At 32.2% G+C, this 18,170-nt stretch overlaps 1 protein-coding gene across 1 annotated transcript; it reads left to right on the top strand.

Annotated features, from left to right (window-relative positions):
• The first annotated feature begins 9,635 nt into the window (after positions 1–9,635).
• On the top strand, positions 9,636–16,538 carry LOC116403346. Its single transcript, XM_031884156.1, is given in 7 exon segments — positions 9,636–11,174; positions 11,216–12,129; positions 12,131–12,860; positions 13,065–15,072; positions 15,075–15,962; positions 15,965–16,441; positions 16,444–16,538. Coding segments are annotated over 7 exon segments (6,651 nt in total).
• The last annotated feature ends 1,632 nt before the right edge of the window (positions 16,539–18,170 follow it).

Raw genomic sequence — 18,170 nt, 5'->3', positions numbered from 1 at the left:
ATATTTTCCCTCGTTCCTTTTTCAATATTTCCATGTTCTGTTCTTGTTTCTGAATCTCCTTATGATCCATTTTCTTAAATCGGAAATATTATGTTCAAACAGGATTTTCATAAAAATTTAATTCGTGAAATTTAAACTTTGTATTGGTATCAATATACTATAATTAATACAATTTCTAATATTTACTTTTTTATATACCTTCTCTTTATTGTAAAGCAAAAACTTATAACATCTAACTCATCCGTCTTTAAGAAGTTGTGGATATAAGTCAATTTGAGCTTCAATATTTTGGAATTCATGGAAGGTTACGTTTAATCTTTGAGGTCTTCAATTTTTGTAGATGGTGGTAATCTCGAGGTCGATAAGAATTTTAATATCTTGAGAGCTTCAGAGGTTGAATCTTTAATTCTTCAGACATTCAACTCTTTGTCACGAATCCCTCTTAAATGAATGACAAGACCTCTTTATAGATAATTTTCATGGGCTTGAGCCCATTTGCTTGTTGGACTTGGGTTTGGGCTTGGGCCCATTTGCTTATTGAGCTTAGGCTTTTGCTTTGACCTATTTGCTTATTGAGCTTAGGCTTTTGCTTTGACCCATCTACTTGTTTAGTTTAGCTTGAGCTCCTCATTATCTTCTTTGGTTAAATTTCTATCACGGGGCTTGAATTGTTTTAGGTATGAGTAATTTTAAGAAAGATTTAGACAAAAGACCTAAATGTCTTAGGAAATTTTTAGGTTTTGTGACTTTTCTTACGGCGTATATATACCAATATAATATATACACAGATTATATATTCATTAAATATTTTTTTTTATATTTCCTACATATATGCTACTGAATAATTCATTTATGTTTTGTGATTTGTTACATATATACCACTACATATATTCAATAATACATACACATTTTTTTTATGTTCTGTGTTTTTTTCTTACTGCATTTAACATGGATTATATATCCGATCAATATTTTTTTTTAATTCTTACATATATACTACTGCATAATACATATATCTTATGTGATTTGTCACATATATACTACTTAATATATTCAGTAATACATAAATGATGTTATCTTCGATATACTCAATATACCATAGTGTATTTCGAATAAAAAATATAAATTTTTATTAACCTTAAATGAACAATATATACTATAATATACTCATAATCACTATTGTTTCAAAGATAACTTATTATTTATTACATATAAAGTGAATATTTGAAGTAAAATACACAAACCAGTTTAACAAATTGATAGCATAACATTTCATTCAGAAATATACAATGTATTGTTTCATATATACTATTCATAAAGCAATTTAACATTTCAACCATTTTCTTTTCAAACAATTCCCTAGATCTTCAATTCTTTCATCAAAGTCCCTATATTGCAAACATATTCAGTTTTTCTCAACAATACATAAACCAGAGAACAACTAATATTTTAATGGCATATATTACATATACTCATCATAAATTTTTCTCATTCATGTTCTTGTAAACATAGACAACTTTCATACATAATCAATATTATTTCAAATATAACGTATTATTTACTACGTAAGATATGAATATTTAAATAAAATACATAAACAAATTAATATAAGAACTTTTTATTAATAAAATATATACCGTATTATTCAATATATACTATAATTACGTAAAATATATGAAAAAGAATGCAAACTCAAAACTCAAAGAAACAGTGGATGGAGAGAGAGATTGGAGAGGGAGAGAAATCACAAGGGGAGAACTTTTGAAAAAAATCATACAAAAAGAACTAATTAAAGGACAATTTTTATTATTAATATTACTATAATGTAATTTAATCACTTGTCATATTTACATGGAATATCTAATAAATGAAAATATTAAACATAGTCCACTTTCTTAATAATAAATAAAGGTAAATTGGTCATTTGGACCCTATATAAAATATTAGTTAATTTAAAACATTTTTGAAAATTTTGAGAAATTTAGATCAATCTTGTAATATGGTATACAATTTTAGGTCATATTAGTTAAAGACCCTAATTTTAATTATCCAAGATAATATCAAAATATAATTTTCACAACATGCTCGGTTTTCGTTATGATGATGTATTTAATTGGCCAAAATTTCTCACTCAACACATTGTTTGTTTTTGTTTAATTTACTCCCAAAACTTCCTTTATTTTGATTTTTGTTACTACTGTGGCTGCTCCCTCCATTTCTGTGACAAGAGCCTGAACCAAGCTAAAACTAAGCTCAATAAGCAATTTTGATTTTCCCTTCCATAATTCTCAATTTGTTCTTGACCATTCGCTTGTCTACACACTAAAACTAACCAACCAACTAAGTGAACAAAATCAACACAAACTTTGTTGGCTTCCCAATTTGTAGCTTGAACCAAGCTGGATATCACTTTGTTGGATTTTTAATATGCAGCTGAACCATTCAAACAGAATAAGCTTGAAAAATAATGACTCCAAAATTTATTAGGAAGGAATTTAAACTCACTCCATGTTTGGCTGAAAGGGTTATTATAACCCTAAAATTAGGATTATAACTATTCTACCGATTCTCCTATTTCTCGTATGTCAGTATTCTTCACTCCCCATTTCTCTTTTGTTACTATTTTTCACTTCCCAAGGGTCATCATATATTTTACAAATTTTAATTATGCCACAAGAAAAAACATGAAAAGAATTTTGTTCGATATATAACTTCAAACATTTAGTTTAATTAAAAAATTAGAAAAAATTTGTGTAACATTAAAAAATTAAAAATGTAACATCATTTATGAAAGTTAACATGACAATAAATATTTAACACCATCTTGACCACCAAATCAATTTCCATCCAAAATTAATCATCCTAATTTATTAAATAAACATCCTAATTAACCAGATTTGATAAAATCAATTGAAAAAAATGTACACTACTTTATGTACAATATATATGTATGACAAAAAAGAATAGCAAAAAACTCATATTATAAGAATCTCTACCTCAAACACATATTATAATAATCTACACCTCAAACACAACTATATTAACACAGACGATAATAATATGTACCTCAAACACATACTATAAAAACTCAGACTATAATAGTTTGCACCTCAAACATAGAATATAATAATTAGTTTAGAGTATAATAGTCTGTACCCCAAATACAAACTATTATAATACTCATACTATTATAAGTCATTCTTTGTCATAAACGTCTCTTTAGTGTAAGGGGAAAAACCACGGAACGACTACCACTAGAAGAAAAACCCTCTACTATGACATTTATTTATATCACAAAATAGAGGAGGAAAAAAAAATGTCACGAAAGGGAAAAAAACGCGTTTTTGGCGGAAAAAGACGGAAATTTTCGGAAAATATTTTTCGCGACAGTTATTTGATGTCATAAAATAGAATTAAAATAATAATAAAATAATATATTTAATATATTTAATATTAAAAAATAACTTTTTTAGGGATTTTTAACTTACTCCCTTCTCCCTTCTCCCCTTTCTTTCGTCTTTCTCCCTTTTGCCTCCCCTTTCTGCTTTCTCCCCTTTCGCCTCCCCTTTCAGATTTCTTCCCTTTCGCCTCCCAATCTCCGAACTCCTTGAACTCCCTTCTCCAGACGACGACGAGGTCCATCATTGGCACTGCCCCCTCGTGGCCATCTCCCCACTCCAACGCCGCATGTACCTCTTCTACTACACGACGAACGGGCTACGACCACTCTTTGGAGTCTACCATTGAAGCCTCCAAATCTCGCCTTTCTCAGATTCGTTCCACCTCTTATCCTCATTTCCAAAAGGCAATTGTAATTTCTTCATCCCTTATTATTACTTGAATAAAGCTTTAGGCTATTTGCTAGATTGCATTTGAATAAAGCTTTAGGCTATTTGCTAGATTACAAAGTGGTTTCTAGATACAAAATCTCATAGTCGAAATTTAAGAAGAATCGAGTTCTTGCTCCTGCCGATTATTTCAATTAAACTTGAAACTCAATTCTCAACATTGCATCTAAGATATGTTCTTCACAAATTTTTGTATTTATTCTTAATTTTTCTAGATTTCTGGCTGCCACTAAGTAAATGAATATTCTTTCTTTTGTGTTGCCCACCAATTGTTTAATGAAATGCCCATGGGAGGAAATCTTGATTATTGAATGTACATAGGAGGAAATCATTTTAGAATGTTATTATAGTGGAATCCTGGTGAACTAGATTTTATTTTAATGGTTCTAATTTTATTAGTTAACTTTCTTTTGAGGTAGGGGATAAGACCCTTTGAATAAAATTTTGATTAGTTAAAACATAATCATAATTCTTTATGATTAGTTATCATGTTTTTGCTTGGAGAATATTGACTTTTTGTTGATACTTAAATCATGTTCTTAGTGATTGTGCTAGTTCCTTCCCATTTCCCTACTCCCTCTCTCTAGTGTGTGTGTTTGCTTTGATCAATTAATGTGGTACATATCTGGTGGTATTTTATTTAGGTTTGTGATTTTGGACTTTCACGCTTGAAGTCCTTTATCAAACTCCTTTTAAAGGTAAAGTTTGTTGTAAACTCTTTTGAAAAGATCATTTGTAAAAGGTTAGATTCACATATTTGACATAATTCTTTTCAATTGAGATCCTCTTTATGGTTCTCCCCAACATGGATCACTTAGCGGTGTCAAGCATTGTTCCTGGTGGTTCATAACCTAATATTTTTTCCCAAAGATGCATGCCAAGTGCCAGATTTTCTGTTAGTATTATTTTATGATCCCAATAGTCTCTCTCTTGAGAAATGAGAATATTGATCTGGAAGTATAAATTCTAATTGCCCATAGTATAGATCCCAATGTATATCACTTTTATCGAGACTAGATGTTGTCTTCCTATTACCACTATTTATGAAACTGATATGACAATGAAAGTTCTAATGGACCAGTTGAGACATAGGATATAAATAATGCATCTTTATAGATCACAGAGAAAAATTATTTCATCTTATAAGTTATATTAAGTTGAAGGTAGTGGCTCTCTTATCTTAACCTTTTTTAGCAAAGGAAAAAAAGGAAAGAAAAACCCAAATCAATATCATCAACCATGAACCCATAAAGTCATTTTACGTACACTGAAAAAGTTGCATTCAAAATGGCTTGGGTCTAAGTTGAAGATATTACAAAGAGCAATTTCTAAATTGGCAATATGGTTGTAATGCAGCCACAAGCGAGTTGGAATATGCATTTGCTGAGGTACTTTTTTTAGATTTTTTATTCTTGTTTTTTTATTCTTTCTAGTACTTCGGCAAAATGCTCTTTATTGTTTTGCAATGCAAAAACTTAATTGCTAACGTTGGGGATATGATGAGCGTCCAAGTGATTGTTGAAGGATCAATGAATAGTTCGAACCCCTACTTCTCAAGCTCTTGGTGACGGGACTTCGCTGTAAGTGTTCTTCTAGTAAACAACCACAACACAATTTTTAAATATTATCTATGCTGTTTTCATTTTTCCCATCAAATCATGATTCATGATTGCCACTTTTACACTTTTTCATGGAAGAATATGATGTTCTTATTATAGATGGAACTATTGTATAATGGAATGCCCAATAACAAGACCTCTACATTTATATATATGTTATCTCTCTCTCTCTTTTTGTTTTTTTTATCCCGATGATGTATTCTTAAATTTTATCTTTCATTGATAACATATGTCTTGTGTCAGAGGGGTTTCATTCTGGATATGGGCGTACACTTCATTGCTGGATTACGGATGGTAACTGCCTTTGAAACTTTTTTCCTGTGAGAAAAATATTTGAGTTCTATCCTAATGGCTATCACTTGCCCACTGATTAACCATTACTGTTTCTGCTCTTCTTTAAGTCCAAAATGTTTATAATCTCAAAATTGACAAAACCTATAAAACCAGTACAAGTCTCAAGTACATAAGATGAGGTGGTGATGAATTACAAGCGTGACTGTCGCAAAGGCTCTGATTTGTGGAAGAAAAAAAAACCACCTTTAGTCATGCATGGCATTTATGTTCCCTCCCCGATGGCACCATCCTTGATATGATATTCTTAATTTGGAAATGCTAGTTTCTTGTATTTGTAAACAACTTGTTGGATGTGAGGTGGTATCAGTTTCACCGACTACCTCCTATGTGGATAAGTCTTTACCTCCGCCAGATAACATATCCCCGCTCTTGTAAGTTTCAATTGCTTACTGCTAATTAATGAGTCACCAACAAGTTTGAAACCTAGAAATTAAGAATGAGACATTTTCCCCTCCTTTAGCCAACTGGAGAATGGATGTGTAGATACCGTATTTTGTCCTATATTTATTTATTATAAAAGAAAAAAGAAAGAAAAAGAAATTAAAAAAGAAATTAAATTTGAATTTGAATTTGAATTTGAATCTTAAATTTATATTTTAAAAAACAATAATAATAATAATAAATTCATTTAAAAATAAATAATAAAAATAAAAATAAAAGGTTTGATTTTCTTCCTATTTTTTCTCAACCATCCCTTTTTCTTCGTCATCACTCTCCCACTTTCTCCCACTCTATCACTTTCTCCCACTCTCCCACTTTCTTCCTATTTCTCTGTAATCTGCACTCCATCTCGTGATCTAAAAAAAACAATGGAGCTTGCCCTATAAAAAGGAAAGAGGAAAAAGAAAGGAGGAGGATCTTTTCTTTATTATTTGAGGATTTAGAAAGAGGTGAAGAGTGAAAGAAGATCAAAAGGAATAACGTTTGGCATTTAAGGGCAGACCTGCTGGTAAGTTTTTTTCTTTTTCCTCTTTTTATTCTTATTCTTGTTTAATGATTTTTTTTTTCTTGTTTGATATACTGCTTTTAATTATGAACTATCGTGTTCATCATTTTACCATCATTTATCATGTTAATTTTATTATTTGTATCTTTCTTAATACTGAGCATTCTACTTTTCATTCTATATTAAATTTTTATTTTTATTTTTAAATATTGAGCATTCTGTTGTGTGTTAATTTCATTTTAAATATTGGGTATCCATTTTGTTCTGTGTTAATTTCTTTTTAATTGTTGGGTATCCATTCTGTGTTAATTTCTTTTTAATTGTTGTGTATCCATTCTGTGTTAATTTTCTTTTATTATTGGGCATCCATTCTGTGTTAATTTTCTTTTATTACTAGGCATCCATTCTGTGTTAATTTCTTTTTAATTAATTAGCATCATATATTTGTATTTGGATACTTATTCTTCATTGACACCCATTTTACAGTTAATTACTTATATCCATATGGCATGCCTTAATAATTATGCATAATTAATCAATTAGCCTTTTGTATTTGGTAATACTCATTCTTCATTGGCATCAATTTTACAGTCTTTGTTAATTACTTTATCCATGTATCATATGGCATACTCCGTTAATAATTACTGTTATCCATATATTATCCATGTTAATAATTATGCATGATATAATTAATATTTGGCAACAACCATTTTTCATTTGGCCTATTAATTAATTAGCAACTTGTATGTGACATTTTCACTCTCTCATTCTAATTATTTGCATGATGTATTAATTAATCAGTATGCATATGTGGCTATAATTATTTGATATTCATTTGGTGTGATTATTTATTTGCAATATTATTTATTTGCATATTGGGCCAAACCTACTTTGGCATTCAACTGTTAATTATTATTTGATATCCATTTGGCCTCGTTTAATTATGCATTAATCAATTATTTTGCATCCTGCATTAATCAATTATTTTGCATCATTTTGATTAATTAATTATGTTGCATGTGTTGTATTAATTAATTATCTTGCATCCTACATTAATATCTTTTACATTTTGCATATATTATCAATGCATTTATTTTATCTCAGCATATTACTTCTAAGTATTTTTCAAATTTCATAATGTTTTGCCATTGTTATTATTCTTTTTTTTATTTAATATAATAATGTAAATTGGAGAAAAAGTATTGTTTTTTATGGATTTTATAATTTAAAATTCATAAATACATGAAATTTTTCCGTTTGAAATTTAATTAATAGATTTTTTTTTAAATTAACACATTTCATATTTTAAATGAGACTGAGTAGTATTTTCTATGAATTTATTAATTCTAGATATATGAAATTTTTCATTAAACACCTATGATAGAGATTAAAATATCAAGTTTGGTATCTTAATATTCTTAAGGTGAATAAAAATATTTTAAAACAAAAATAAACTTAATTTTTCTAATGGCTCCTATGCCACCATAATCATCAATTCATGCTTAGGTTTTACTTTCTTCGATATGAATTGATAAACATGGGACATTTAAACAAAACCTAAATAAAAATTTTTTGTGAATCTTTAATTTAATTTAAAAGATAAAATTGGTAACCATTTTTTGGTGTTGTAGGGTGCTAACACCTTCCCTACACACATAACTGACTCCCGAACTTAAATCTCTGAATGTACGCAGACCATTTTTTTTTTTCTTTTTTTGGGTGACCAATCACACCTTAATATGTGTTGGTGGCGACTCCAAAACTATTTATTAAAATAAAATAAATGGGGAGGTCGGCCGCTCCGCGTAGCGATCACGTCGCGACAGCTTGGCGACTCCACTGGGACATTGCAATGTGTAAGAGAGTCAAGCCAGACATTTTATCTTTTATTCTTATTATATTATAATATGTTGGTTCACTTAATTATTTTTTTTTATTGATTCATATGTAATATTTGTACTATGTTATTGTACATTTTTTTTTTGCACACACTCACAAGCCCTCTACCCGGGCACAACCTTATAGGACTAGAATTGAGGATGGAGTAGTGTTGACTTCGAGGGTTTCGACTCCGTGTAGGCACATGAAAAATCCTCGCTCAGATTAATTCTTTTGTTATTTCTTAAATAACATTAGAAAAGTTTGAGCCTTTAATTTCTAAGAGTTTAGATGATACCAACACCATGTCATTTTCTTTTTGACATATTTTATCCAAAAGTCAACTGTTCAAATTATTTTTATTTATTTATTTTAACAAAGTTTCACATTTTCCTAAAATTTTAAATAATACATATTTCATTTTTTAAAAAAAAATTCAATAACAGTATTTTCTATATTATTATTTTGAGTTTGATATTTAAATTTTATTTATCTTAGTTCCCTAGAAATTGGGTCATTTGGTTTCATGCATACTTTAAAGAAAGTAATGTTTACGTTTAGGTACATGAAACCTTTATTTTCTAAAATTAACTAAATATTAAAAAACAATTAAGCTAAAACATAAAATTCCTTTTCTTTCATGTTTTTATTTTTGATTTTTGATTTTAAAATTTTTAATTTTTTCTTTCTCTTTCTTCCCTTTCTCTTTAGTTCTTCAAAGTTTTCAAAATAATCAAAGTAAAACATAGCTCACCCTACTCCAATTCATCATCCTTACAATACGATGCATAAAAGTCGAATCATGGAAGAACAAGATAAAGACATGGATAAAATGAGACAAGATATTAATAGTCTTGGGAAACAAGTTTCAAAAATACTGGAATTGCTTTCAAGTAGGAAAAGGAAAAGTCGTCATAGAAACAACACAATCAAGCAATCAGTTCAAGACACCGATGATCCCATTTATCCCCCAGGATTTACGCACGCCACATGAACGCTACACAGTCTCAAACTGCTCAACACTATGTTGCTATGAATCCATTTTTTGATGTTCCACCTCCTGTCCCAGATATAGAACAATTGGAAACTCAGGCTAAAATTCAAGACATGGGGCAAAATGAAAACACTCCGGCTAAGCAAAAACTAGATGTTTTGGAAGAAAGATTGCGAGCAATTGAAGGGACTGATGTTTATGGAAATATAGATGCAACACAGTTGTGTTTAGTACCGGGTTTGATCATTCCAACAAAGTTTAAAGTTCCCGAATTTGACAAATATGATGGATCATCGTGTCCAAGGAGTCATCTTATAATGTATTGTAGAAAGATGGCAGCGCATATTGGTAATGACAAATTGTTGATCCATTGCTTTCAGGACAGTTTGACTGGTCCAGCTACTCGATGGTATATTCAATTAGATAATGCACACATTCATGTTTGGAAGGATTTAGCTGATGCATTTCTAAAGCAATACAAACATAATATTGATATGGCTCCAGATCGTTTAGACTTACAACGGATGGAGAAGAAAAGTTCAGAAAGCTTTAAAGAATATGCTCAACGATGGAGAGATATAGCCGCAGAGGTTCAACCACCATTAACAGACAAAGAAATGACATTTATGTTTATGAATACTTTGCGGGCGCCGTTCTATGATCGAATGATTGGTAATGCTACAACCAATTTTTCTGACATTATTGTTATTGGTGAAAGAATTGAATATGGGATAAAACATGGGAGGTTAATAGAGACTTCAGCTGAGTATGGTGGATTAAAGAAAGGAGCAACACCTAAGAAGAAAGAAGGTGAGGTTCATGCAATTGGTTTTCCTAATTTAGGGAACCACAAATCAACTTTTGGCCAAAGAAAACATGACCAAAGTTTTCCTTCATATATAAGCAATGTTACTCATATCCCTTATAACAACTATGTACCAACCCACTCTCCCTCTGGAGCCCCAAAACTTGTAAATTCAAACTTTTCTCGACCGTTTGTACAAGGTCAGGGTAGCAAGACCAACTCAGAAACATTTCGATTTGACCCAATTCCTATGACATATACAGAGCTTTTACCTCAGCTAGTTCATAATCGACAGTTAGCTCCTATCCCAATAAATCCTATACAACCTCCTTATCCAAAATGGTATGATCCAAATGCTCGATGTGATTATCATGCCGGAGGAGTGGGACACTCAACTGAAAATTGTTTAGCTTTGAAAAGGAAGGTGCAATCTTTAATTAATGCTGGATGGTTGAGCTTCAAAAAAGCTGGTGAGAAGCCGGATGTCAACAACAATCCACTTCCTAATCATGAAAATTCAAAAGTGAATGCGATAGATTGTTTTGTTGGAAAGTGTAAAAATGAAGTTCATGAGATAAGGATGCCTATGGAAACACTTTTTGAAGGTCTTTTTGAAGCAGGATATGTTAGTTTGGAGTATTTAGACCCCAATATAAGATACGAAGGATACGATGAAGGCAAACGTTGTATATTCCATCAAGGAGTTGCAGGCCACCTATCCAACGATGTTGTACATTTAGATCTAAAGTACAACAATTTATGGATTCGAAGATACTCACAGTATACGAAGGACAAGGAAAAGATGAGATGAAAGACAATAAAATATGTACATTAATGGGTGAAGTTGCAAAAAAGGAAAATCCCTTTTTACCAAGGCCTTTGACAGTCTTTTATCAAGAAAATCGTAATAAATCAAGTTCTTGCAATCCTAAACAACTCATTGTCGAAGTACCGAGTCCTTTCAAATTTAAGGATTTGAAAGCGGTGCCATGGCGGTATGATTGCCAAGTCATTACAGGTCCTTCAGTTGATAATATTACAGGAATCAGCGGGATAACTCGAAGTGGAAGATGTTATAAACCAGATAATTTAACAGCTCCTTCAAGTAGTTTAACATTGGGGCAAGGGAGGAAAAGTGAGAAAAGAAATGTGAATGAACATGACAAAGAGCAGGATGTAGAGATGTCTGTCACAGCAAAAGATATAGAATGCAAAAAACCTGTTACAGATGAGGCAGCAAACGAATTCTTGAAAATAGTAAAACAAAGTGAGTATAAGATCATAGAGCAAATGCATAATACTCCAGCTCGAATTTCTTTATTATCTTTGTTTTTAAATTCAGAGCCTCATCGCAAAGTGCTATTAGATATTTTGAATAAGGCACATGTTGGACATGACATTTCAGTGGAAAAGTTCAGCGGAATTATTGGAAGCATTACGTCTTCAAATTCTATAGTCTTCACGGATGATGAAATTCCCCCTGAAGGTTTAGGCCATATAAAAGCACTGCATATTCAAGTGAAGTACAAGGATTATGTTATAGCAAGAGTTTTAGTGGATAACGGTTCAGCTCTTAATATAATGCCTAAATCTACACTATTAAAGCTCCCAGTGGACATGTCATACATCAAATCAAGTACTATGGTAGTGAGAGCTTTTGATGGATCACGAAGAGAAGTAATTGGTGATTGAATTACCAATCAAAATTGGCCCATGTACTTTCAATATAGTCTTTCAAGTAATGGAGATAACACCTACTTACAGCTTTTTGTTAGGTCGTCCTTGGATTCACTCTGCAGGAGTGGTGCCATCTACATTGCATCAAAAATTGAAATTTATTGTTGGGAGTAAGATGATTTGTTTAATGGGAGAGGAAGATTTTCTGATAACAAAACCGATATCAACCCCATATGTGGAGGCAACAGAAGAAGCTTTAGAGTGTTCTTTTCGCTCTTTTGAAATTGCTCATGCAACTATGATGGAAGCAACTGCAGGTGAAGTAATAAAGTCACACATGCCTAAAGTTACGACAAAAAGGATGATGAGAAGTGGAGGATATGGTTTGAATCAAAGCTTGGAAACACTTCTAAATACACCAAGCAATGAAGGGAGATTTGGTTTGGGTTATATGCCAAACGTATATGATAAAATTAGGCTTCAAAAAGAAAAGAAGAAAAGGTGTTTGGAAAAGCAAGGGATGATGGTGTTTGATCCAAGTCTAAAATTTATACCAGCATTATATGATACTTTCAAGAGTGCTGGTATAAGTTACTCATCACGTGACTCTGATTCAAAACATTGTTTGTTAACAAAGATGGAGAGTTTATCAATTGCAGCAGTGGCACAAGAAGCATCATTTGAAGATGAAACAGTTTATGCATGTCCACCTAATTTTGAGCTTAACAATTGGGATGTTGTAGACCTACCTACATTTTCTGGAGATTTTCAAGAGTAATGATTAAACTTTTATTTGTTTTAATTTTCTAGTTGGTTCTACTTAAGGCCACAGTATTTTGTTTGCTTTACAAAATGGAATGTACTTTTTTTTTTCCTCTTTCTTGTTATTTAATGAAATTTTCGCATTTTCCTTTCATTCTTTCTAATTTCTTCTTCTCTCTGCTTTCTTTCTTGCATCTTGCAAATTAAACACAAAAGTCCAAACTTTTTCATAGACAACATTCATAAGAACGAAGATGTTAGTAATTCCAGTTCTACCCTTGATACCTTAATATACACTATGGAATCTGACAAAGAGAGTGACGATGAAAATGCTGGGAGAATATCCTCAGAACTGTTAAGATTAGTAGAAGAAGAAGATAAGGTCTTAGGTCCTCACCAAGAGCTAGTTGAAGTAATCAATTTGGGTTCTCAGGAGGAATCAAAAGAGGTAAAAATTGGCACATCAATGACCAGTGAAACTCGAAAAAAAATAATCAATTTGTTACGTGAGTACTCAGATATTTTTGCTTGGAGTTATCAGGATATGCCGGGGTTAAATACGGATATTGTAGTACATCGTGTTCCTTTGAAGCCAGAATGCAATCCAGTAAGACAAAAGCTACGTAAAATGAAGCCTGATATATTGATTAAAATGAAAGAGGAAGTACAAAAACAAATTGAAGCAGGATTCCTCATAGTCTCCAAATATCCTGAATGGGTGGCAAATATTGTTCCAGTACCTAAAAAAGACGGAAAAGTGAGAATGTGTGTGGACTATAGAGATTTAAATCGAGCTAGTCCAAAAGATAACTTCCCTTTACCTCACATCGACATGTTGGTGGATAACACTGCAGGATATTCAACTTTCTCCTTCATGGATGGTTTCTCAGGATATAATCAAATCAAAATGGCTGAAGAAGATAGAGAAAAAACAACATTCATTACCCTTTGGGGAACATTTTGCTACAAAGTAATGCCTTTTGGTTTGAAAAATGCCGGGGCAACATATCAGCGAGCAATGGTTACACTTTTTCATGATATGATGCATAAGGAAATAGAGGTGTATGTTGATGATATGATTGCAAAATCCAAGGCAAATGAAGATCATACAACTATACTTCAAAAATTATTCGATCGGTTGAGAAAGTATCAATTGAAATTAAATCCATCCAAATGTACATTTGGGGCAACCTCGGGAAAACTGTTGGGATTCATTGTCAGTGAAGAAGGGATCAAAGTAGACCCAGATAAAGTGAAGGCTATCATGGACATGCCATCCCCTGAAACGGAAAAAGAAGTTCGAGCCTTTCTTGGAAGACTGAATTACATATCCAGATTTATCTCACATTTGACCCCAACTTGCGAACCAATCTTCAAGCTTTTACGTAAAAATAATCCAGGAAAATGGAATGAGGATTGTGAAGAAGCTTTCAACAAAATTAAGCAATATCTACAAAGCCCACCTGTATTGACAGGCCCGTTAATCCTATACTTGACGGTTTTAGAAGGTTCTATGGGTGGTGTTCTAGGACAACATGACTTATCAGGAAAGAAAGAGCATGCTATTTATTATTTAAGCAAAAAATTCACCGATTATGAGTCGAAATACTCAATGTTAGAGCGAACTTGTTGTGCTTTGGTATGGACCGCTCACCGTTTGAGGCAATATATGTTATATCATACGACATGGCTTATTTCAAAAATGGATCCAATAAAATACATTTTTGAGAAACCGTCATTATCTGGTAGAATTGCAAAGTGGCAAGTTTTGTTGTCAGAGTATGATATTGTTTATGTTACTAAAAAAGCAATAAAGGGAAGTGCGCTTGCTGATCATTTAGCTGCCCAACCAGTAGCAGATTACGAGCCAATGAGCGTTGATTTTCCTGATGAAAACATATTTTTAGTTGAAAATGATGCTACGGATCATGAGACTTGGATTATGCTTTTTGATGGTGCCTCAAATGAGTTGGGACATGGGATTGGAGTTGTACTAATTTCCCCAAAAGGAAAGGTATTTCCCCTAACAGCTAAGTTATGTTTTGAATGCACTCACAATATCGCTGAATATGAAGCTTGTATTATGGGACTTCAAGCAGCAATCGACATGAGTGTTAAAAAGTTGAAAGTTTTGGGTGACTCAATGCTAGTAATACATCAAGTCAAGGAAGAATGGGAAACAAGAGATGCTAAATTGTGCCTTATAGCCAATACATTGCAAAATTATCTCAAAATTTTGAGAAAATTTCATTTGACCATGTTCATAGGGAAGACAATCGAATGGCAGATGCATTAGCCACCCTGGCAGTCATGTTTAATCTTAATCTTGAGTATGAGCTTTATCCAATCCAAATTACGAAAAGAGATGCGCCGGCATATTGCATGAATATTGAAAATGACAACAAGCCATGGTATTTTGATATCAAGCAATACATAAAGTGTAGAGAATATCCATATGGAGCTTCAAAGAATGACAAGCGCACAATAAGAAGGTTGGCCATGAACTTTTTCTTAAGTGGTGAAGTTCTTTATAAAAGAAACCATGATATGGTACTCCTTCGGTGTGTTGATGTGGAAGAAGCAAAACAAATTATGATAGAAATTCATGAAGGAATATGTGGAACACATGCTAACGGACATACTATGGCCAGACAAATACTTAGATCTGGTTATTATTGGACAACGATGGAATCAGACTGCATAAAATATGCAAGAGAATGTAAAAAGTGTCAAATTTATATGGATAGGATTCATGCAGCAGCATCTCCATTGCATGTCTTGTCAGCACCATGGCCATTTTCTTTGTGGGGAATTGATGTTATTGGACCCATTGATCCTAAAGCCTCAAATGGTCATCGTTTTATTCTTGTAGCCATTGATTACTTCACTAAATGGATAGAGGCGGCATCTTACTGCAATGTTACAAGAGGAGTGGTGCTCAAGTTTATCAAAAAAGAGTTGATCTGTCGTTATGGTCTACCAGAGGGTATTATTACAGATAATGCCAAGAACCTTAATAACAAAATGATGGACGAACTTTGTGAGAAATTCAAGATCAATCACAGAAATTCGACTCCATATCGCCCAAGATGAATGGGGCAGTTGAGGCAGCCAACAAAAATATTAAAAGAATCATTGAGAAGATGACAACAACATACAAAGATTGGCATGAAATACTACCGTTTGCATTGCATGGATATCGCACATCAGTTCGTACTTCAACAGGGGCAACACCATTTTCTTTGGTTTATGGTATGGAAGCTGTCCTACCTTTAGAAGTTGAGATACCTTCATTGAGAGTTCTCATGGAAGCTAAGTTAGATGAAGCTGAATGGATAAGAGGTCGTTATGAGCAGTTGAATTTCATTGAAGAAAAACGTTTGACAGCATTAAGTCATGGACAACTTTACCAAAAAAGACTAATGCGAGCATACAATAAAAAGGTACACCCTCGAAGTTTTCGAGAAGGAGATTTAGTGTTAAAAAGGATACTTCCATTTCTAAAGGACCATCGAGGAAAATGGACTCCTAATTATGAAGGTCCGTTCGTGGTAAAAAAGCATTTTCAGGAGGAGCTTTACTTTTAACCAATATGGATGGTGTTGAGTTAAAAAATCCGGTGAATTCAGATTATGTTCGAAGATACTATGCGTGAGCCCTTTTCATAGAAAACTTCGTAGTGTTGAAAGAAGTCGGGGGTATTTCTAGGAAACTTACATTTAGTTCCTAGAATGTTATTTCCATTTGTATAAACTTCCCCTTATCTCCTCTCTTTGTACTCCTATTCCAAGAATCGTTGTTATCTTTTCATTTCTTATCATATATATCAAACACTTCTTTATTTGTCAATCCTTTCTTTCATCCTTTTTAAATGCCATCAAAGTAGAGTAAACATCCATTATTCATTAGCCCATTTGTTCTATCTATTTGTTAATTAATAAAGATTCAGTACGACTTATTGTATTTGCAAACCAAGTAAAAGCCATGATTTTCTCTTGTTAAGACTTAAGAAAATGTAGGCGTTTACAAGTCCAGACACATTTCTCTATGATTGTGAGCTGTTGTAATTGGAAGTCTACATCCTAAAGGATTCATGTTTTGTGAAGTCCAAAACTAAAACAATATTATGTTTTTACAACATAGTACAATCTATCGCAGTTGGATTCATTTGTTTTGATACGAAGAGAGGCGAGTTGACAGCTTAAAAAATTCTCGTGATATATGTCTTATTCTATCCTATGACGACAATGCTCATAAATTGTTAATGGTATTGGTAAAATGGAGTAGTGAGCTATTTATTCCTTTGAAAAGCAATAATATTTAAATTAAATTTCAAATAGTTTAAAAGAAGGATGAGTCCACTTTATCAAACTAGTCCTAGAGCTAAGGTTGATGTTTTTTAAAAAAAATTGGTTAAATCGAGCCCAGATATGAAGCTGAGGCCGAAGCCTGTCTATCAGGTCCTTTCTCATTTATCAAACCTAGTCCTAGAGCTAAGGTTGATGTTTTTTTTTTTAAAAAAAAATTGGTTAAATCGAGCCCAGATATGAAGCTGAGGCCGAAGCCTGTCTATCAGGTCCTTTCTCATTTATCAAACCTAGTCCTAGAGCTAAGGTTGATGTTTTTTTTTTTATATAAAAAAATTTGGTTAAATCGAGCCCAGATATGAAGCTGAGGCCGAAGCCTGTCTATCAGGTCCTTCCACTTTATCAAACCTAGTCCTAGAGCTAAGGTTGATTTTTTTTTTTTTTTTTCTTTTTTTCTTTTTCTCTCTCTAAAATAAAAAAGATCGGCCAAATACTTTATCTATTTCCTTTGTTCACCTTTAAATATTTACAGGATGGACAAAGGGGGGCAAACTGTAGATACCGTATTTTGTCCTATATTTATTTATTATAAAAGAAAAAAGAAAAAGAAAAAGAAATTAAATTTGAATTTGAATTTGAATTTGAATTTGAATTTGAATTTGAATTTGAATCTTAAATTTATATTTAAAAAAAACAATAATAATAATAAATACATTTAAAAATAAATAATAAAAATAAAACTAAAAGGTTTGATTTCCTTCCTATTTTTTCTCAACCATCCCTTTTTCTTCGTCATCACTCTCCCACTTTCTCCCACTCTATCACTTTCTCCCACTCTCCCACTTTCTTCCTATTTCTCTGTAATCTGCACTCCATCTCGTGATCTAAAAAAAAGCAATGGAGCTTGCCCTATAAAAAGGAAAGAGGAAAAAGAAAGCGGGGATCTTTTTTTTTTTGATTATTGGAGGATTTAGAAAGAG

Source organism: Cucumis sativus, chromosome 4 (genome assembly GCF_000004075.3).
Source record: "Cucumis sativus cultivar 9930 chromosome 4, Cucumber_9930_V3, whole genome shotgun sequence".
In the NCBI taxonomy this organism is placed as follows: Eukaryota; Viridiplantae; Streptophyta; class Magnoliopsida; order Cucurbitales; family Cucurbitaceae; genus Cucumis; species Cucumis sativus.
Note: the sequence above shows the minus strand (reverse complement) of the source record. Positions and strands in the feature narration are given on the sequence as shown.